General features: G+C 43.7%; 1 protein-coding gene across 1 annotated transcript in view; it reads left to right on the top strand.

The window, feature by feature from the left end:
• PODXL (podocalyxin like) overlaps positions 1-12679 on the top strand; it is a 45509-nt gene extending 32830 nt beyond the window's left edge. Inside the window, exons 4-10 of the mRNA XM_014840843.3 lie at positions 1843-2619; positions 3784-4010; positions 4348-4419; positions 6320-6467; positions 6737-6798; positions 7069-7236; positions 8468-12679. Of these exons, the coding sequence (XP_014696329.2) occupies positions 1843-2619; positions 3784-4010; positions 4348-4419; positions 6320-6467; positions 6737-6798; positions 7069-7236; positions 8468-8665 (1652 nt within the window). The 3' untranslated portion in view covers positions 8666-12679. The remainder of the gene's footprint in view (positions 1-1842; positions 2620-3783; positions 4011-4347; positions 4420-6319; positions 6468-6736; positions 6799-7068; positions 7237-8467) is intronic.
• The last annotated feature ends 11023 nt before the right edge of the window (positions 12680-23702 follow it).

Below are 23702 nucleotides of genomic sequence, written 5' to 3'. Positions count from 1 at the left end.
TCTCCAGCTGTAAGCCGTGAGAGATTTCTTTACTGTAGCCTCAGAAGACCTCTGGTTTTCAGTCTGTGCTTTGATAGGAGGATTTAGGAATCCAAATTTGTTATTCTCTTTCTTTAAGCCAGTAGTTTTCACTGGTAGTGATTTTTGTCCTCCCCCCCCCCCCCCCCCCCTGCCCCGGGGACATTTGGCAATATCTGGAGAAATTTTTGGTTGTCACCTCCGGGGGGGGATTTGTCTGTGTGTTACTAGCATCTAGTGGATAGAGACCAGGGATGTTGTTCAACGTTCTACAACGCATAAGACAACTTCCCCTAAGGAAGAAGTTTCCAGCCCCAAAGTCAATAGTTCTGGGGTTGAGAAACCCTGTTTTAAGCTATTCGCCATTGTGGGAAGTAACCATCGCCCTCCACATCACTTCATTCCTCAAATATGCTGATATTCCCCTCAGCAATCTCATATCTTTTGCCAAAAAGATACTATGATACAATCAGTTAGTTACTGTCGCTTTACCTATAAGGCCCTGAGTTTTCTGAGCCCTGTTTCCTCCTGGCTCACTCACTAAACTCCGTTCACACTTGTCTTTTCTGAGCTGTCTTCTCTACTTTGGGGCCTTCCCAGATTCTATTCCTTCTGCCTGGTACACTTTTCCTCCCATTCTTCACACAGCTTTCTCCTTCCTATCCTTCAAGTCTTAGCTTAATAGTCACCTCTGAGATGCCTTTCTTGAGCTCTCTATCTAAACGGCCCCGGCCCGGTGGCATAGCCGTTAAGTTCGCATGCTCTGCTTTGGGAGCCCGGGGTTCGGTGGTTCAGATCCCGGGCATGGACCTGCGTACCGCCTGTCAAGCCATGCTGTGGCAGGCATCCCACATATAAAGTAGAGGAAAATGGGCATGGATGTTAGCTCAGGGCCAGTCTTCCTCAGCAAAAAGAGGAGGACTGGCAGCAGATGTTAGCTCAGGGCTAATCTTCCTCAAAAGAAAAAAAAAACTCGCTCCCCTCCCCCATTCTCTGTATCATTTCCTTGTTCATTTTCTCCATATAGTCACAAGAATTTGATGTTTCATTGTTCTGTCTACTTGTTTAATCTCTGTCTCACCCACTGGAATGTAAGCTCCCTGAGGGTGAGGATTATGTTTTATTCACCATTGTATCCTATGTCCTGACCTGTCACTTAAAGTTTCCCTCAGTGAATAATTTGTTAAACAAATGAATAAAAGGCCTTCCTCTCTGTCCCTCTGACAAGGTTAAACTACTGTGATAAACATAGTCAGAGCTCTCTGTGCTTTTCTGCCTTCGCCTGTCTCACGATTGTATTTAATAGTAATTTGTGTAATGCCACTTTGTTGTCAGTTTCTCCTTCTGGATTATACTTCCATGAGAACAGAGGCATGACTCTCTTGCCACCCTCAGAACAGGGCAATTCACTAAGCATGCATCTGTTGAGTCTTCTGTGGGATCCCGTGCGTGGGAGCTGGGGAGAAGGAGGCAGAGATGGTCTTGGCGGCCTGGTTCTATGGTGGCGTATGGAAAACGTGAAGGGCGTGTGCAGGGGCTGGATGGGGTGGGCTGGGTGCTCGCTGCAGGCTCCCCATGCAGCAGCATCAGCTGGTCCTTCTCTTCAGCACGATGTCCCTTGACTTCCTCTGCTTCATACTCAGTCTCCCTCTTAGAGAGGTTTCTTGAACCCTCAAGAAACCTGGGCACATCAAGGACGCAGAACTTCAGCCAAGGCAAATGGCAGGGAGGGGAGCAAGGCCCCTGGATCCTGGAGGAGAGTTGGTGGAGAGGAAAATGTCCAGCTAATAACCTAATTTGATTCTGTGTTGTCTTTGTAAACAGCAGGCCAGTCCGCTCCTAAAACAACTAACACAGCAACTACAGTCTCAGACAAGTCAAACCCAACTTCAACATCCAGCAGTAAAGGGGAGGTTTCAACCACAGTCAAACAAAGCACAGCTCCAGCATCCACTGTCATAATGGTGACTACAGCCACACGCAAACAAAGCACAACTACAGCATCCACTGCCATAACGGTGACTACAGCCACAGGCAAACAAAGCACAGCTGCAACATCCACTGATACAAAGGTGTCTGTAGCTGGGGTCAGTGGAAGCACATCGACAGCATCCAGCAGCCCCACGGTGACTCCCCCCCAAGCCCAGCAGAGCACAACTGCAGCAGCCAGTGGCAAAGAAAGGATACCAGCCACAGACAGCTCGACTACAACTACTCATGGCCAGAAGGATGACAAGACCACACTTGGACCAACCACTACCCCAGAAAAGCCGAAAACTACAAGCAGACAGGATGAAACTGAAGATAAAACTGGAGCTGGAACCCAAAGCAACCGCAGAAGTGCCACAGACAACCTGACCACCAAGGGAGGAAGTCAGACGATGACTCCATCTCCCAATCAGGTTACCACCTCACACACCACTCCTGCCCTTCCTGCCTCGACCGCCCCAACAAGCACTCACCAACCGACTACGGGCTCTGTTGCTTCAAAGCTCCCAGGGAACTCTTCCGAGGGACCAGACAAAACTACTGTAGCTTCAAATAGTGCAGGCACGATGGAAAGTCCCTCCTCCACATTTCAGGGGCTAACGACCACACAAAGTAAGTAATAAACTTTTAAATGTTTATATTCTATACAGTTGCCCAGCTGGAAGATGGAGAGTCACGAGGGTTAAATATTGTGAATACAGTCCGCCTTCATTCAGCCCCCATCTCCCATTTCACTGATGAGCAGAGGCCAACAGTGCTGTGCATTCTGATGAGCTCGGTGTTTGGCCTCCCAGTCGAGCACATAAACAAGCCAACAGTCTATCCACGGGTAAGACTTTGGTGGTTGCCATGGTATTAGAAGTACTCCAGAACAGTGTTTCTTAAACATGTTTGATGGCAGTCTACAATAAGGAATACATTTGAGTTTTAGACCACGATCCAGGACACATACATATAGTCTATATGCACACACATAAGTGATACAGAAGTTTCACTAACCTGGGCTTATCTTTATAATATGTGATACACCCTGATATTTTCTATTCCATTCTGTTTCCTTTTTTTTCTTTTTTAAGTGCTGGTCTTAACCCAGTAAATTAATTTCAGAACTCACTGGTGGATCATGAGCCTCAAGATCATGACCCATGTCAGATGTATTAAGTTGGGATTTCTGGGTGTGAACCTGGGAATCTGCATTTTCAGGAACTCCCCAGGTAGTGTGGATGCAGCCTGAAGTTAACAGACTGTGGCACCAGAAGAGAGTGATTGCATCCTGCCATAAGAGCAAAGGCTCTGAGTTGGATAAACCTGGATTCCAATCCCTGCTCTGTCACTTGTTAGCATGTGACCCTGGGCAAATCGTCAAGCCCCCGCTGAGCCTAATTTTCTTGTTTATAAAATAGGGATAATTAGGGTACCTTCCTCATAGGGTTGTTGTGAGAATTAAATAAGGAAGTGCCTCTGAAGCACTTATTACAGTCCCTCGCATGAAGTAAGTGCTCAATTAATGTTAGCTGTTGCTGCTGACATCATTGTCATTGTTCCTTTTTTTATCAGGTTCTTACACTGGCTCATCCAGTCTGACCCATCCTGTAATATGGTACAGGAATTGACTTCATCTGTTTGCCTCCTCCTCATAGCCTGCTTCCTCCAGCTGGTAGTCTAGGTGGAGGATAAGACCAAAGCAACTCAGGAAACTCTGGACAAGAAAGACTATCCTTTTTTCTTAGCAGTACCACTCGTCTTTTCTCATAACCTTTGTTTTCCCAATTACAGCACCATTATCAGATCAGCAGACCTCCAGCAAGATGCCAGCCACCACTGGGACCGAGTCTCCCCCCATCACTGGGACCTCTGCACCTGGGGCTCTGCAGCCTGCACACCCTTCACCGGGATCCGTGGCCACGTCTCCTGTCACGGGACGCACAAGCTCCAGCAGTCAGATGGATTCAACGGCCTCCCAAGGCTCCCCAAGCCATTCTTGGAACTCTTGGAATAACACGGTAATCCCAGCAGAGGTGGGCAGATAAGAGAGCCCAGACTCGGACAGAAGGGGCTCCAAGAAGAGCATTTCTACTCTTGCCTCCAGCCCAGGGCACCTGGCTGGGGCTGTGAGCAGCACTCATCCATTTGCACCACTCTCCCTGTCCTTCCAGATTCTAGCTTAGATAGCTGGACAGCCCATAACACCGCTGGCTCTGACACCCTGGCCAGTCACACCCCCAGCTTGCCTTGAGCTCCTTCCTTTGTGTCACCCACTCGGGGTGGGAGGAAGGGAGGAGTCAAAGATGAGATCCTGGCAGGCTCAGACTGAACTTTAATCCCAGTGGCTTCTTCCAGGTAACCTGTGAACCTCCCCAAAAGCTGAATAACACGATGCTCATCCTGAACTTGACGAAAACCAACTTGTGTGTGAGTACCTCCTCAGCCGAGCCCCACCCTCATCTACACCCCCAAAATGTCGTTTAGCAGTGGAGTTTAGGAAGGTAGAAGGGAATGAAATGTTCCATCTAAAAGGGACTGAGAGGTATTTCCTGCCCCTATTTTTTCCCCATTAGGAAGTGGCCCTTTCCCACCTTAGAAGGGACAGACCCCATCCGTGTTCCTGTTTGCCTCGAGCCCAGGGCACGACTTGGTTAAGTCCATCTCTGGGCTTCAGAGGCGTCGATTGAAAATGAGGCTTAATCTGCCTAAGTCTCCTCGTTCTGATAGTCTGTGGTTTTATATTTCCTGGTCCACATATTATCTGATGGCCTCCCTGTCACCTGAGGAGTCAGCTCCTGAGCATCAGGGAGCCATTGCCAACAGTTGTTCTTCTACTCAGGGTGGTGCATGTGTGTGTGTGTGTGTGTGTGTGTGTGTGTACTGGGGTGGGGGTGTCAGCACGTGTGTGAGAGTACATTTGCATGAAAGAGAGTGTAGCAGTGTGTGCCCCCCCCCCCCATGCCTTCAGATGGCCAGTCTCCCAAGGATTAAGGGCTGTTAGTCTGGGGATGTCAGCAGGGTGCTTACTCGGTAAGTAGCTGAGAGCAGGTCATGGGTGGCTCACTGCTGCCGTCTCCTGGTCAGTGCCTGTTTTCGCAAACACCCCTAGGAACTAGAACAGAATGTGGTTTCCAAAGGATGGAGAACTTGGGTTTACAACACTTTGATGCTGCTTGTATTTTCTGCACTTGTTTTCTTTTGGGTGTCTATTTTGCTGGAATTTTCCAAGGGAGCTTTATAAAAGCATACACTTGGACTGAAGTTTTAAAGGGGAGCGTGTCCCCTTGGGGTCAAGCTTCTTGGACAGGGCAAGAATCACGTCGGTGCTTGCCCAGCCTTTCCTCAGGCCTTCTTTTTGGCTAAAACTTAGCAGGTTGTGAGAAGCGTTTTTTTCCTTTGCTATGAAAGGAAAGCCCTGGATCCCTACCTGGTGTCAGGCTGGGGAATTAGGAAGCCTAAGGAAATCCCAGATAGAAAGCCCAGGGATGGTGTGTGGGAATCCAGAGGTAAGCCACACCACAAATCCTTTTCTTTGTCTCAGTCCCTTATTCCAAAATCAGGTTAGAGAAACACCAGCTCGGGGTGCCTCCAGATGACATGGCAGGAGTGGGTCAAAGCTGCCCATGCTTTGCTTGCTCACCCTCAGCCCTAAGGCCATGCTAGCCATGCTCTTTCTGCTTAGAAATGTAGAGGATTCCCCTCCAAGATGTGCCCACGTGCATCTTCAAGATACTCCCACGTTCCCCTGTTCAGTGATGGCCTTGCCTTTCTCCCTGTCAGCCTGTTTATGGGTTCATAGAGTCTCAGCCTAGGGGAGGGGCACACGTGTTTCAACTTCGAGCTGAGAGCTGGGGCTTCCCTTCCTGAGGTCCTTGAACTGGGCATCAAGGACTGGCGAATGGCAGGTTCAGAGAGAACTGGAGTCTTCCCCATTGGCAGTGGGGTGGGGTTGCTGAGCGGTGCTTCCTCTAGCCCCTTATAGGGAAAGAGGTGCTAAAGGGCATTAAGTTGTGGTCCTTTAAGAGCTTTGAGGGAGACGGGGACACTAGGGTGAAAGCTACTGTTCACCCTTAGACAAGATGAGCAGGGGAAGGGGACTAGGGGAAGGGGTAGACATGAGGCAGAGAGGGCAGGGACTGGCCAAGGAGAACAGCACATAACTCGTGACTCCTGGCAGGCCTGGGAATGGCACCGGTCAAGGCTGGAGAGGGGAATAGGTTCAAGCCAGGCAACAGCATTCTCCTGACCTTAGCTCCTGAGGACAGCTCCACAAGTCTAGGCTGCTGTTATGATCCCTGAGGAATCACCTGTGCTCTCCTCACAATAGGAGCAGAGCTCTCCGGATGACAAACTCATCACAATTCTGTGTCAAGCAGCAAAAGCCACCTACAACTCAGCTCGAGATCAGTGCCATGTACAGCTCATACCAATTCAAGAAATGCAGGCAGTGGCAATCAAGGAAATCACTATACAGAGTGAGTTGAGGGCAAGGGGGGCTGAGGCCTGTGTGGGGTGGGAATGGGGCAGGAGGTGACGGTTCAGGAGCCACAAGGATGGGTCAGGGCTGGTGCTCCCTCAGTTCCCTAAGAATTATTAAGCCACTCTCCATCCCAGGGCCACCCGAGAGAAACACACTCAGTAGACTGAGATATGGGATATCCTCCTCTTGGGGCCCAGTCTCCACCTCCTACCATAGCACTCTGAGCCAGCCCACTGAAGCAGCCTCTGTCCTCCTCTCCCACAGCAATCCTCCCTCCCAGCGACGTGTATGAACTTCTGAAGGGCAAATGGGATGACCTAAAAGAGGTAAGTGGGCTCCTCCCATGTGTTGGGACAGATTGGGGCAGGAGCCTGTCCCGCTGAAGTCCACAGTTACTTTGCTCCACAGTGTCTCTCTCATTAGGAACCTCTAGTTTGCAAGCATCTAGAAGATAGGAGGATAAGAGAGGGCACAGTAGGGTGGTGGAGCAGGCCCCATCAAACCCCAAGCAGAAGAGTTCCTAAATGAATGGGAGTTCAGAGAGAGGGTGACCCAGAACCTGTTTCCTGCCACAAAACTGTCTCCATCCTGGCCAGGCGGGAGTCAGTGGCATGAAGCTTGGGAATCAAGGACCACCAGAAGAGACTGAGGACCGGTTCAGCATGCCCCTGATCATCACTATTGTCTGCATGGCATCTTTCCTGCTCCTCGTCGCGGCCCTCTATGGTTGTTGCCACCAGCGTCTTGCCCAGAGGAAGGACCAGGTGAGGACCTCACTCCCCTGGCCAGGGAAGCAGTCTAATTCAGCAGGTGACTTCCACCCTATTATTCCCCGATTAGAAGAAAGTGAGTGGGCCATGGATCCTTTCTGACAGGAAATGGAAACTTCCATGGCAAATGAAAGAGGCAACATGGCGGAGAGGAAGGACATGGGCTTTGGAGTCAGAAAGACTTGGTTTAAGCCTTAGATGTGCCTTGTGTTATCGGTGACTTTGAGCAAGTCATCTCCTCCCTGAGCTTCAGGTTTCTCATCTGCATAGTGGGGAGGATATCCACCTTCAGAGCTGCTCTGAGGATTCATTGATACAAATGGGCCCAGGCATGCCTGTTAACCAGAAGTTCTTTCACCCACCTTCCTAGAATTCCCAACAGCTCTAAAAAAATCCCCATGCCTGGCTTCCTCACACACCAGCTGAAACAGAATCTCTGGATCAGTATGTCTGTGAAAAGCTTCCCAGGTGACACTACTGTGCAGGCTGTCTCAGATAAAGACGGAGAGGAAGCACTGTCTCCACATGGCTCCTGTCTGCAAGAGAGATGGCTACACGCAGTACAGAGATGCTGTGCCCATCTTGCTCAGGCTTAGAGAGGTCACCAGCCTGATGAAAGTAATTTTCGCACAGTCCTTCCCAGTTCATTACAGTGGGGTGAGGCAGGGCCCAGGGAGTAAGGTTTGGGAGGAAGGAATGGAGGAAAGAGATGGGAGGAATCTGGAAAACAAAGTCCATTGCCACTGACTTCACAGATTTGCCACTGGGGCGAAGGTGAGGTGAGCTGGGAATTTTAGCCTGCTGGGCCCTGAGGCAGCCCGGTAGCCAGGATAGTCTCCAGGAGCACTTATTACTCATGTTAGCCAAACTGGGGTCCCTGGATTGTAGGGATACCTGTGTTATATTAAGGCTATATTAAGGCTAATAGCCCTCAAAAATTACCCTTTTGGGGCCACCTGGTGGCATAGTGTTTAAGTTCGCGTGTTCTGCTTCACTGGGCCAGGGTTCGCAGGCTCGGATCCTGGGTGTGGACCTGGCGCTGCTCGTCAAGCCATGCTGTGGTGGCTTCCCACATAGAATGGAGGAAGACTGGCACAGATGTTGGCTCAGTGACAATCTTCCTCAAGCAAAAGGAGGAAGATTGGCAACAGATGTTAGCTCAGGGCCAATCTTCCTCAAAAAAAAAAAATTACCCTTTCTTCTTGGGTCATCTTCTCCACTCTAGCAACGACTAACAGAGGAGCTACAGACAGTGGAGAATGGTTACCATGACAATCCAACACTGGAAGTGATGGAGACCTCATCAGAGATGCAGGAGAAAAAGGTGGTCAACCTTAATGGGGAGCTGGGGGACAGCTGGATCGTCCCTCTGGACAACCTGACCAAGGATGACCTAGATGAGGAGGAAGACACACACCTCTAATCAGGTCTGCTGGCAGCCTCCAACAGTGCCACAGAGCTCTGGACTGAACCACCTCAAGTGCCATTTGGACAGGGGAGGAATATCCTTCCCAGCTGAGGGAAAGACTGGGGAGCGAGAGCAGACTCAGAAGGTTCCCTTCTCCCAATTCCCACCAGGCCTTAATTTTTCCCTTTTCAAGCTGAACCAATCACATTCTGTCTAGATTCCCCCCGAAAAATAACCCACTAGTGCCTGAGCTCAGTGCTGCTGGAAGATGAGAGGAAGGGACATCAAGAAAGAGCCATATAAGGGACTTACGTGATCATCTAGTAGAATCCCTTCATTTCACAGATGAGATGACCGAGGCCTAAAGAGCGTAAGGTCAAGGTCACACAGCCATTTGGTGACAGAGTCAGGATGAAAGCAGACTACTTCATTCAGGCCAGTGCTCATTTCCACCCTGCCACACTGCTGGGATCACCTGTGCCTCCCGCCAGGGCTGCCCTGGGCTGGGGGTGGAGTCAACGGATGGGATGGAAGGAAGAGCAGGGCCAGATCCTATCTCAGCGAGATCTGATCACTTGAAAGTACAGGTCCTAAGTTTTCTATCTCCTACCACAGCCTCGCCTGCCAGTGTTCCTGCCCCACTTTGTTTTTCCTCCTTTCCTTCACTCAATTTTTATTCCCGCCCTGTCCCAGGGCCCCTGGAACTAACACAGGTTATTCATGACCTTGAACCTCTTGTTCTGGATTCTGATTTCCTTGGATTTACTTCGTGAGACTGGGACTTTAACCCACACAAGACTCCTAGTGTGAAACAGGTCTGCTTAAGCGATCCATCTCCAAGTGAAGAGAGAAGGGGAGGCCTTTCCTTCCAGGACAGGTCCTGGCCCATCACCCAAGGTGCTCCTTGAAGAGGTTCCCCAAGAGCTCCTTTGGCCTCCTCTTCCCACCGGGGCCTAAAATCTGCAGCAGCTACTGAAGGCCAAGTGTTCCTATTTTGTCGTTCACTGCTGAGCCAATGGGGGTGAAGACTCTAGCTGGGGAATGGCCCCCGAGCTCCAGCATGAAAGAGCAGCTTTAGGACAGACCTCCCCCAGACCCCAGTCAGCAGAGAGGTATCTTAATAGACAATCAATTGAAACAGACAAGAAGGATAGGCTTTACTCTCAATTTCATAGGAAACTCAGGGACTTCTCAAGTTGCTGAGAGTTTTGTTATATTTGTTTTCTAATCCAGCCCTCTACGGCCAAAGGCCAAAGCTCAAATTGGTGGGAGACTTTCGGTTAGCTGATCGCATGGATTCTGATTCTCCTGGGCCAGAGTGTAAGAAAGGCTAGAACGTGCGATGCATTTTAAGGGGCATAAGGGGCAGCCCAGGGGACTGGCTGTTCCCAGTAACCTTCCACTGTTCTGGCCTGTCCTCTTTTCTGTATTCCTAGTGGGGCTGCCTGGTTCTCCTGCAGTTTCTGGTGGCATCTCAGGGAAACAATACTGTAGAGGGGTCTTGAGGGAGCTCAGCAGTTAGCTGCTAAGTAGAAGGCACCTGAGCACTGGGCCTCTGATTTTCTGGGAAGAGGGAGTCCTGTGTGGAATTCTGAACTTGGCCCACGGTCTCCATTGCTTCTGGGCATAAATTTCCTGGAACCAACTAGGAAGATGGGCAGAACTGCTTCGGAGAATGAACATTGTCATTTCAGGGCAAAAAGCCAGAACCCCAGAACCGAGAGGCCCAGGCTGTGATGATTCTGATGAAATAAGCTATCTGCTCTGGAATAGCTTGGTTTTAAAAGGGGAGGAGTTTAGGGGGAAGATCTATGTCCTTCCCTGGCTGCCTGATGCCTTCTTCATAGCCTTTGAACTTTGATATCCTAGGGTAAAAGGAAGGCCAGGGGTTCAAGTAGGGCCCCCAGTGAGTTTCCCGTTAGATGCTAGGCTAACAAGGATCCAAACGTATGTGCTCTGATTCTCTAGCATTTGGAGGTTGACAGTATAGAGAACAATGCCAGTTTGGGGGGGAAATAGAGGAAATCTTGTTACGGCGGGAGATGTTTGCCTCCTTCCTGCCCAGCATTTGTTTCTACCCAGTGAGTTTCTATCATGACCTCTGTGGGAGAGGCCAGACTGGATAACTCACTCCTTTGCGGATTCTGGGTCACATCTCGTTCACCAGCCGGGCCTTTAGACAGAGACTGCAAATATGCTTCTGCAAATGGATCAAAGGCTGCACCCCTAAGGCCTGTTGGGGAGAGAGATGATGACTGGCAAGGACTAGAGGGTAAAAATTCTGCTTGGTCAGAAGGAATGACTGTGGCTCTGTCCAAGGAGAACCTTGAGAAGCTTTGGGCCAGTTCAGAGGTTCGTTCTTCTGGTGCATCCAAACTGTGTTACTCTAGCCTTGTAGGGCAACTTCAGAATCACGTACCTTGCCTTGGCTTGTTCCTGACACTAGACATCTATGTCAAAGGCCATACAGCTATGCTTTGGGAAAGGTCATGTTCTTCCCACATCTTTACTGGGTTCTAAATGCTATCTGGTAATAAAGATTCTGGGGCTGCGAGGAGAGAAGAGGGACACCAGGAACTCAGCATGACTTTAAAAAAGTCGTGCCAAAGAGAGATTATAAACTCTTTAATTCAAGGGCACACTGGTTTCCCTAAGCTGCATACAAGGCCAGAAACCATGATTCTGATGACTGGACAAAATCCAGCGGGAAGCATGCGGTCATGTGAGTAGGGAGAGAAGCAGCAGTGCTTATGAAGGAGGTACAGAATATTCTCTGCATCGTAAGACAGGATACGGGGTTAATCTAGTCTAGACACAAGATTCTTTTTTCCCCTCTTGATAAGGAAAGCTAGCAGAAAGTTTATTTAAACCACTTCTTGAGCTTTATCCTTTTTGACAATATACTGGAGAAACTTTGAAAAACAAGTTCAAGCTGATACATATAGACATATTTTTTGATAATGTAAATATAATGGCCACATGTTAGTCCACCCTGCACTGATTTAAGTAAATATACTTTGAAAAAATGTTTGTTAGCTAAGGGAGATGGCTTTTTTTTTTTTCCCTGAACAGGAATGTAAATGTCTATTTTACTAGAAATGACAGGTTTTTGTTTGATTTTTCTTTAATGAAAAATGTAATATAAGACAGGCTGATGACAAAGTATTTTTCTTGCAGACCGGGCATTTTTATTTTTAAATATGGTCCTTGCCCCCTCCCCAGCAAAGCCCGAGCCTGTTACAGTAGGGTTGGAGTCAATATGTATTGGCTGAAAATGACACTCTACTCATAGGGAGAGGGTTTTAGAGACCGAGTCCAATCTTTTTTTATTTTTACAGAAAAAGAACATGAAACCCCAGAAAGATAAAATGACCAAAATCACATGGTTAGTGACAGAAACGTGATTAAAACCTGGGTTGGAAGACTGTCCAGTGCTGTGTGCCTTAGAAGGAATCAATAAAGTAAGGACTGCTAATTAAGGACAGGCACCAGAAAACACAAAGGACAGGATTCCCTTCTCAGATCTTATCCTGCAGCCAGGCTAGGGAAGGCATGAAGACAAAACCAGGAACCTTACTGCTCTAATACACTTGCTCTCATTTGTTTAGGTCTAAGACTTAAACAAACAGTTCTTTTCTGCCAAGAAAGTTTTGAATGAGCTTTTACATATGGCTCTTCTACTAGCAGGACTAAGGATCAAAGGGAACAAGATAGGGGAAGGCAGAGGGGGCAAGAGGAAAGCAGTGGCATCTTTCATCACTGTGCCTGCTGATTCACTCAGGTTTGGTGAGAGCCCAGCACTGAGTGAGGAGGAGCTTACTCTTTGATGTGGGTCTTTTTGTTATTAGTGAATGTTAAACAGTTTGCCCAGGAAACTGGGGGAGTATGTGTCTTAGTGGACAGGGGTCTGAAGTACACTGGAATTTACTGAGAAACTTGTTTGTAAAGACTATACTTAATTATTGCCATTTTCTTACAAAAATATATTTTGGAAAATTGTATACTGTCAATTAAAGTGCTTTTGTGTAAGCTGGTTCAAGTCTGAGTATTTTGCCCTGACTGGTGTATGTCCTTCCCTCGTGCTCAAGGCTCATCACCGAAGCACCTGAGGTTGTCAGACCTTCCAGTGAGTGCAGCCACCTCTGCTCTTAGCCTGCCTAACTGGGCAGGTCCAGAGAGTAGAAGAGGAGGGAAGCTCAAAGAAAGGAAAAAGGGGATCTTGGAGCTGATGATTCTCCACATCATCTCAGGCTGTTGTAGTGATCGCAACTGAAAGGACCTCATTTTCCCTCACATTGTTTTATCAGTGTTTTTCCCTGTTCCTTCCCTCAACTCTTGCCTCAGATGCAATTGTGAATCGCCCACCAACAAAGATCCAGGAGGGCTGCTGAACCCTATCAGGTAGGAAAACACTGGTGTGGAGACAAAACAAATAAAAATAGAAAAAATAAACAAAGAGGTGCTCTTCTGGCCCTGTTCCTGCCCATAAAAGGATTCATTTGCTTGTCACAAGAAGCCTCTCTGCCTGTCCCTTATCTAGAGATGTAGTGAAGACGGAGAAGGTCCAGGAAAGGAATCACTCGAAGATGATTCTGCTTCTCTTCATCTCCTATGGTGGTGTTATCCATGTACATGCTTCCTCATTGCAAGGGGGAATGTAATCACTCCCAACTCGGAGAAGGGAAACTGCCAGGTGAATGTGGTCCACAATCATAGTCGCTATACATCAATCTCTTGTATTTGCCTGGCATCTCATGGTTTACGAAACATTCCCACATCTTACTCAGGAATTGTCACCACTCTACCAATAGGGAAATTAGGTACAAAGATTAAAGATTCTCTGAGATTACACAGCTATTTATTTATTTTATTTTTCCTGCTTTATCTCCCCAATCCCCCCGGTACATAGTTGTATATCTTAGCTGCAGGTCCTTCTAGTTGTGGCATGTGGGACGCCGCCTCAACGTGGCCTGACGAGCGGTGCTACGTCCGTGCCCAGGATCCGAACCAGCGAAACCCTGGGCCGCCGCAGCGCAGCACGCGAACTTAACCACTCAGCCACAGGGCCGGCCCCAACACACAGCTACTTAAATGGTAGTACCGGGCCTTACATCTACATCTTTTCTCTCTTCAGTCTTACATTCTTTTCTCAACACCACATTAATGCTTGAGTTCTAACAACAATAAAGTACACGTCTAGAATGCAACTACTGTTAGAATATGATTTTTCTTTTATATGGGAGTTTTGAAAGGCAGTTAACACCCTGAAGGGTGGGCCAGGGGTATTTTGAGGTTAACTTCAAGAGTGTGCCAAGGATACAGAAAGGAGTACAAGTACCAGGAACCCAGCAGGCCCCCGGCCATGCTCAAGGCACACTGTTCTAAGAAGAGGATGACTCACAGTTTATCGCTGGCCACAAAGTAGACCTAAGACTCCATTCTCTTCCTGAATAGGTCATTCACCCTGCTCCCTGCCCTGCCAACCAAGAGGCTCTCTCAGTTGTCAGTTTTAATTTCTTATGCCTCTTTGTCACTCACAACCTCCCCCATCCTACAAGCTCCCTCCCAAGCCACATATTTCTTCTGTACCCCAAGGGAAAAAAGTAAATAAAGAATAGGACTGGCTACTATAATTAACACTGATAAATACTGAGCTCATATTTTTCAAAGACCTTGGCATTTTATGGATTAAAAATCAGTGGGATCCTAACAAATAGGATCTGCTGCCAATATCTACTTAAAAGATGGAGAAGGTGAGGCAGAGAAGTTGAGACTGTGCCCAATACTACACAGAAGTCACTGGTGGATCTGGAAATAAAAACTAGCATTCCTGCCTCCTGCCCTGGGCTACCCATCCTATGGTGCAAGCTCAGAGGGCAGCTGGACAGGATGTGCTACAACACTGCCAAGTGTCCTAATCTCCCCTCTCGGGATTTGCCAACCAGCAAAACTTAGTAGCACCTCAGTGGACAGGCCACTTCTACCTATAGCTTTCCTCTCTTCTCTGTAATAAGAAGGTTTCTGGAAAGAATGTAAGTGCCTTTGCTTTTCCCAGGTCAGAGAGCAGCAGGGGGAAAGTCCCTGCGGACGTTAGAGAAGATTCAGACTAAGAATAATAGGACTGTTCCAAGCATCATCCTCTGCTGCCTCACCTCCCCTGTGCCAGAAAGCCCCACAGCTCTACTCTCCTCTTCCTTTTCTCCTTCCAAGATGTGGAAAAGGCAAAGGGAGATTTGGCATAATATGTAGTGCTAAAGGAAAGAAGAAACACAATCAGCTAGTATCTAAGCTTACACCAGGCCTGCCGTAGGCTTAGGGAGAGCCATCCATTAAGCCTTTCCACTCAGACCTTCAGAATCTGAAGGGTTAGTGGTAAAGAATGTGGCCTTCATTTACGGGGAAATATTTTTTTTCAATTTCTATGAAATCTATGCTTGTCTTTTAATAAGTATGTGAGTATGGGCACACATGGCCATTTCCCTATTAGATGCTGGGCCATCTCCTTGGGCAAATAGAAGTTCCTAAGGTACCACTTCCAATCCCTGTAGGTCTCCACATTCACTTGATGTGGGGACAGCTGGCATCTCAACTGTGTTCAACACAAAGCCCTCTGCTTATTGCCATCTTCCCGCCAGAAGACAAATACATCAAGGGAGAGGAGGCGGTGTCCCACATTTCAAACCTTTTGAGTTAATTCTCTGGAGGATTAACCAAGGAAAGGCCAATTCTTTATTTTATCACCACACCTCATGCTTTCCTGTTTTGCAAACAAATGTTACTTATGAGCCACGCTCAAAGCACACTCTAGAAATGAAAGCTATGTAGTAAAATGGATTATTTGACTTGAAAATTAAGAGAACATCATAAAATCAGTTACAGCTAACTCACTGCAGAATGCAGGACAACACACAAAGCCCAGAGAATGTAAACCAGGTCAGGAGATGGAATGGGCAGAGGAGCTCCTGCTACTGAGGGTCTATCTGGAGAGCTCACGCAACCCAATCCTAACAATCCACTACCTTTATTTGGCATATTTCTGAGTTCTATTTTTTTCAAGGTTCAGCCCTTAAAATTTCTTTCCCCTTCATTAGGGACAGGGATCCAGAATTTTTCCAAATATTGCAACACCTCCAGGTTCTCTCTCTTTACATCTTTTCTACAATTTTCTATTTCAGTTCAGTTTTTTACTTCCAGTTCCCAACCTGTACAAGAATGTCCACTTTAAATAAGCCTGAGAAACACAAGTCCAAATTTACAAAACAGAAAATAGGGCTGGTCATTAACAGCAGATAAAAAAATATAATTTTTATGAAATAATTTACCAGTTTACTTTAAAAACGGAAACCTCCCCAGAAACTTTGTGAGATCTACCAGAACTTATTTCTGCACTGTCTCAAAGGAGAACACTCAAAGGCTCTTCTACAGTATGTATCATTTTCGGTCTTTGGAAGCCTGAATAAAACTCACCTTTTTGAGAGAAAAGTAGAACAAGTGCAAAGTATGGAAATATTTTAAAAGTTGACTTAAAAAGTAATTTTAGCCAACACAGGAGACATCTTGTAGTGTCCATATATAACTTTTTATTAAGAAAATGAACAAAATACATTCTTTCTCCATATATACATTACATACAACATAATTCTACAATTGCAATTGCTCAGCAGATCACTCATTTATTTATTCACAAAGCAGTGTTAACACATTCACCAAACCTGGGATCAGAAAATTACTTGTACTAAACAAAGAAACAAACCACCTAAAAAGCTCATACAGATTGGACAAAAGTAAGAAACCAGAGAGGGTCATGAGGGGAATAGGGAAGATTGCAGAACACACTCAACATAACCCAACAATGACATAGAACAGTAATGACATTAAGATTTGATGTCCAAAAAGCACTTCTGTTCAATAGCTCCAATGAGCTCGGTGGTTCCAGACTTCCCTCATGATTTCCATTTCTGATTTAGGTACTTTGGGATACAGTCCTAACCCCATGTTGCCACAGAAGAGGAGGGTAAAGGAAAGAGCAGAACCCTGAAAGGTTGCAGTTTTCTCCTTCACACACAAAAGGAGTCTCATATGAAATAAAAAACTTCTGAATCTTAGCTGGTGAGCAGAGAAATACATTTTTGGAGAGACACTTGCTTAAGCACAATAAGGAACTTTTGTTTCAAGGACTCCTCATTTACATTTATGTTCATTTGTTTTTCTTTTGCTTTGCTTTTTCTCTGCTTTTCCTTTGGCCTTTGAAAAGTACCTCATCCTTTTTGGGTGTGGGTTTAATTATGGTCATATTTAAAAGTCCATCTAAACAGAAAGCTCTTCATGGTATGAATATGCTCCAAGTGTCCACAAAGATGCATAAGGGGCTTAAAAATTCAAATGAATCTTAGAGATGAAATTGCTGACAACCTGAACAAGGAAGCTCCCTATAGCTTCTGGGTAATATCTTACTTCCATAGTTCAGACTTAAGAGTTATATATCCACAGCATTATTTTCAGACTGTCTGTCTAGAAAAGGGCAATGGTTAAAGGACTATAAGTACAGGTAGGGACAAATGCACCCCAGTCCTCTACACATGTGGTAAAAGACAATGAGAATGGCTGTGTCAATTTTTTTGTTTTCTTTTTCTGGCCTTTACTATGCTGGGTAACAGAAGGAAGTCAGGAAAAATGAAATGAGTAAGTTTCATCAGTTAGTTAATAGTGGTTTTCCTTCTTTACATTCAGTAATTTCTATGACAACTATATTTTTATAATCACAAAAATCAATAAATGTTATTATTCAGAGGTCCTATAAAAGATATTTAACACTTTCCAACTTTCAGATGAACTGGTTGCTGTAACACCATGTTTCCGGTAAAGCAGACGTTCTAATAAAGAGAAGGAGCTATCCACAGCATTAATAAGCAGATGTGCAAGGACAGATTCTACTGACTACGGATGGAGCTGTATCTTATCAATCTAATTTCCAGTCCAACTTTGCTTTTTGAGGATTTATCTCTATCTGAAGGGATCCTAAATTCTGGCCACTGAGTAATTTTAATTTATAAAAGAAGTAAAAGAGTTTATTTAAAAAAATTCCAACATCTTTCCCAAGCTGCATATCTATAAATATGCTACTTTGGAAAGTAGGAATAATGTTTGTTACCAAGACCAAGACAAGAAAAGGAAGTCCTCATCTTAGCTTTCCTGTCCTCTTCTTCTGAGGCTGCAGACTCAACTGTGCATAGCTTTTGAAGTGGTGACAAGGGAAGGAATCTCTTTAAAAAGAAAAACACATATATCCATAAAGGAATCTGCTCATTGAAAAATGTCACATTAATTCTGCAATTTCTAAATTGAGCCAAAGACTATACATAAGGGAAAAATTAATATTATACTTTCTGACATTCATTTCAAAAGACATTTTACACAAGCCAAAAAAGCAAGTTGGCTTAAAGAATAACACAATCACAGCATCTCTTGGCCAGGCTAAATGTAATGCTTAAGAGAAGAAGTTCACTTATTTCTCTAAATTGGTAGTTTACAATTGAGGGAGAAAATAGTTTACAACTAGTCAGTCACCAAAAACATTTTTCTGGGAAAGGAAAAAAATCTCAAGGAGACCAAATGTATAACTTTTTAAAACATATCTTTCTCACAGAAGACTACTCATATTTAAACTTGGACTTTAATATTCTACTATCAGATTTTGGGTTGGGTAGACAATTAACTTTAGTACGTTTTATAATTTTGTAGTCAGTGCTTTTATAAGTATAACTGATGTGTATATGTAAAATTAAGCTAAGTCTTTACAAGGGTGGAAGTACCCTAGGACTTCTTAAGGAAGCAATTAAAAAAACGTAATGCCATGCATCTGTCCTCAGTTTTCCCCCCTTTCATCTCAAGAAGGTAAACACGGCAACTACAAGGCAACATGCTAAAAAACTAACTTGCAAACATCTGATGGCATGGCCCTGATGGTAAAAGATCTCCTTTGTTGCAAAATTAATCTATAAAGCTCTGCCAGCTGCAGTGGAATTGGACTTATTCTAGATACCTTCTCTAATTTACTTAATTACTTTACAGATGTGGAGGAAACCTGAAAATAAACAAAAATTATTAAATACTTCTAATGCCAAGCCCAGAATTCATGTATTTCTTGGCAAAGCAGAATAAACAGAGACCCTCAGGATTATGTATAATTAACTTATTTTAAAACACAGAAACTAAATTGATGTCAGTTCAATTCTTTATGGGTTATAAGTTAAACATGAAATGACAATTTTCTTCTTATTTTAAAGGGCTAGAAAATGACCACCAACCAAATGACACTAGCTAAACTGTAACCAAGGCTTTCTTGAGATTTGTTACCAAGGGAGAGAAATAAAGCTCAAAATTGGCTAATTGAGCAACTCCTTAATCATGCACATAAGCCTGTTCACTATATCACACAGTGTTTTTCCTTTTTGCCAATTAATTTGGCATTCATTAAGCACTGAATGAAACTGAAGAATGATGATCTCCTCAGGCTGGTATTCGTGTGGCAGACAGCTCAGACATCCAAACTCACTGCTGTGAATGCTAGCATCCCACACAGTGCAGAGCTGTGTTGCTGCAAGAGCTTAAACTCGAAAAGAAAGCAAGTCCCATGGGAGGCCCAGAACTGTATGTTAAAAATTTATGGCTGGTTTTCCCTCTGGACCCTTATTAAGCAAATGGCTGAATATAAGAAGCCGCTCACCTATTTTAAGATCTAGAGCCCATTACACTGAGACTCTATAATAAATGGCATATTCTTGAAGCCGGCTTTTCTGTTTCAAGATCTCTAATGGCTATTTGAGAGCAGGTGAGAAAAGCAACAAACCAAGAAATGCTGCTTTCCAAAGACTATTCAGAATAACTGAGCTCTGATCCCTTTTGCAAGTCTTCATCGCAGCACTGCATTAATAAAATTAATTTAGGGTTAGAAACGAAGAGCTTTCTTTTTTATTTAGATTTGTGAACCTTCAAATCCACGAGCAAAAAAGCTCCTATTTTTCCTTTTCTAACATATCCTCATTCTCTTCTTTAGCTCTTTTCCTGAGGTTCAATACTTCCAAGTAGAAATGTCACAGACAGGCAAAATAGGACACTGCACACAAATGTTTAATAGTTCACTGAGACTGAACAGCAGATAAAGACGAAGACACAATTTCATAATTATAAGTGATATCTTACAACTGGTCTACTTCTCTACTAAACATCCCCCCCTTTTTTGTTGCTGACCCTATTGCTCCTGGATAACATCCACATAACATTCTGTTTTCAATCCAGCTAGGCAGTGCTTGAGGACATGATAGCATATTTGCAAATCTTATTTCCAAATAACGACTCTAATGTGAAAGGAAAACTAGAACTACCCTTTGACTTTTGTGTTTTTAAGTTTTGAACTGGGATTCGGTTCAAGATCAGTAACTTTCGAGTTCTACCTAACAGACAAAGACATATAGTGATATGGTTTCCCACAAGGGCCCCTCTGTCTGCACCCCTGGAAAATCTGATTTACTCTAACCTCTAACGACTCCTCAGGTTAAAGGCCACAGCATCTACTCTCAGTGGCTATGACTGGGAATAAGATTTAGCCATTTGGAACTTGAGCTAAATTCACATTCTCAGGGGAAGAGACATTTATAAGGCTGCATTATTTTTATTTAAGAAAAAAATGAATGAATACTAATCATTTCATAGCAATCAAAGCTATTCCTAATACTAAATTATACCACAAATTGAAAGGCAATTCTTAACACAAATTCCAACTTCAGCGGAAAATCAATGTTACTCAAAGGTGGGAGTAGGGGAAAAAAAGGCTAACACATATGAAGAAAAGAAAGTACAACAGGCAAAAGGAAATTCTGGCAATTTGCTGAATTCCATGAGCTCTGCTATGAAACTTGTACCTTATCAATAGTTTTATGACTAGACTTCCCAGTGCCAAGAAAAGCAGCCAACACTGGCTCCTTCCCTAAAGCTGCCATAGGCATATTACTGTCTCCCAAATGAGAATGACTCAAGTATGTCTACAGCAATATCTGAAAATTATTAATTCTTTAATAACGTACAATTTTTAATTTCACTATTCTGTTGTCATAAACAAAGATAAAAGAGCATGTTTGCCTCAGAATGATTTTGACCTTTTTTTCTCAAGCAGTACAACACCTGTAAGTAACGCCACAGAAAACCTAGGAAGTCCAGGCTAAAAAAGCCAAGAATAAAGTCAGATTAGCTAAGAAAAATAATGGAAACAATTCACAATATATGGTGGACAGGAGGAAACTAGGGTTAAAAAACTATGTATAAATAAAATCTCTAAGATAGCATTTTTTGAGAAAAATAAAAAGAGCACTTGGCAAAGAAATCAATAAACTGCAATAATGAGCCCCCCTCCCCAAGACGCACACTGGCAACATCATTCAGCTGATTTAGTTGGCTCCTAAGTAATAATTTCAGCAAACTTAGAAAGTTCCACCTTCAAGTGTAGGACCTCTAGACTAGTTTTGGACAGCCAAGTCACTTCAGCATTATTACTAATCAGAGGGGAGTACAGAGCACCATCAAAAATCACAAAAGAATAATGCTATTTGACTAAGAAGGAATACAAAAACCTTTGAGTGAAAGAGCCCAAAGATGTAATCTATAAACACTGTCATACGCAGACCCTCTATGTAACTCCTCCAAAAACTATCAACTTTTTCTGAGAGAGCCTGCGTATCCCAGATCAAGGACTATTTCAAGAATTTAAAAACTTAACAAAAATTCAAGCCAGAACTTCTGCAAAAGGATGAGATTGCAGATGAACAGGGATTTTTAAGAAAAGAGGGGTTACAAAGCGTCTATTTTTTATAGCTCGATGACTTCATTTAGAGTACCCATTGTAATGATCCCCTCCCACAGAAATCACTCAAACCATAATTCTCAACTGCTTTGCAACATTCAACCAGTTGAAGAGTTAACTCAACATTCACTCAGGAAATAAATGACCCACAGTTACCCAATGAATGTCATATAGTGTTAAGAATAATTATAGGGAAACTTCTTCATGTAATTACCATGAAACTGAGTATAATTCAGATAATAAAATCAGGAATATACTTCTTTCTAAGTGCTTTCTGATCCATTAAGCATCAATCTCAATCTCTCACTAAATGATTAAGTGCCTCAAACTAGTTTTGTTTGTAGGTTAGATTTTTAAAACTCTGTTTTATTATATGAAACTCTATTAATGTATCTCTAAATAGCACTTTTAAGGCAGATGTGAAGAGATCCACTGGAAGGATAAGCTGGCAACCATTTATATTCAACATAAATATTTCACCCAAGGACGTAGCTTTACAATCGTAAACTAATCACTGAGGTCTAAACCCAACAAGCGTTTCTATGATAAACCAGTGAATTAACTTTCTAATGTTTTCTATCAATTTTTACTTATTAGACATGGACAGGTCAGTTTTAGAATAAACGGAAACCAGGGATAAAAGGATGATCTTGCTAAAGGTTAAAACTGTCTGTCAGCTTTAGCACACAGTTAGGCACCCAAGTCTGAATTCCTTTGCTTGGATAAGAGATTGATATATTTGAATTAATCAAGCTGGCCACATGAGGTCTCTGTTATTTCACAAAATGCAAATATATTTTAGAAGTGTCTTGAAATAGATAATTTCTCATGAAGTACAAGCACTGAAAATAATGTTAGAGATCTAATTTACTTCTAGTTAAAATTATCTATTATATCTATTTCTAGTTTTTTATTCTGGAATAATATATTCCACTGGGAAATGAGAAATGGGAACGAAGATCAAGGTAGGGATAATGAAACTGAGCAAGTTGTACCTCACTAACTAATGCATCTAAGCATCAGCCAGCTGTTTCAATCTGGAACTCACTAAACTAGAATGAAAAGATTTTTAAGTCGTAAAGCATAGACAGTTGGCTACCTAAACAATGTACCTAAATACCAAGTTAGATTATTTAAATTATAATATACTGCTAGAATTCTTGGAAATATATGTACCTCCTCCTCACTAAATGTATAAACAAGTTTTAAATCAGCGTTCTGATGTGAAATGAGAGCAATGTGCCAATCGTGGTCATATATAATGAAGCCCTAACATTCTCCTGCAATCATTCAACAGTGCCCCAATAAAGCCCATGGTACAAATTCTGACTTAGCTAGTGAATAACCTGCCCAGTACAGTCTATCTCACTTAAGCAACACAAAATGGTTCACTATGATTCAACCCCATTTAAACATGTTATTGAAAAAAAACCCCAGAAATGAAGGGGAAAGGTTTTACCTAAATAAAGTGAGGAAAGACGAAATTAAAACAAGCATATGTTAAAAAAACAACTAGTACAGAGTCAGTTAGGGAAAAACAAAATCACTGAGGTTGGAAACTGAGTTTCCTCCATATAGGGAGTCTAAGGAACTAATGAAAAAAATGATAAAGAAAGTATTATAAAAATAAATGGTAGAGGGCAGCAGAATTTCATTTGGTTAATGTTTTTAAAGTGCCAGAATTCAGAGTCAGCAAAACTAGAGCTTTTAAATTTAGAAACTCTTGTCAAGTTCAAGTTCCTCCCTATCAACTCTGATTTGTACCTGTTTCCACAAATTGAGATTCAATAGGCTACAATATTAGTGATAGTAATATTTTATGTTCTTGACTGTTTATGCTCTTGAGCAAATTCTATCTGCTCACTTGTAAAGTCAACTGGTTATTCTGTAGCTACACAATTTGGTACTTAGTGAATTATATACTAGTCCTTTCACAAGGTAAGGAGATCTAACTGTTTAATAAATCACTACTGATTGCTTTTGGGATGCTCGGAGAGCCAAGGAGCCTAAGATTCAAGCCTAGAACTAGGAAAAATATATTTCTGTCCATCCCTAAAAGAAGTGAAACCATGCAATAAAGACAGAGGGAAGAGGGATCTCAAGGTCTCATTCCTATACATTAGACTTTCTGAAAGTGCAGGTCAATCTTTTCTCTCTTTCTTTGGTGAGGCCTGATCTTGCTACTCAGGGATATAC

This window comes from Equus asinus, chromosome 1 (assembly GCF_041296235.1).
Source record: "Equus asinus isolate D_3611 breed Donkey chromosome 1, EquAss-T2T_v2, whole genome shotgun sequence".
NCBI classification, from domain to species: domain Eukaryota; kingdom Metazoa; phylum Chordata; class Mammalia; order Perissodactyla; family Equidae; genus Equus; species Equus asinus.
This window is presented reverse-complemented; position numbering and strand designations above follow the sequence as displayed.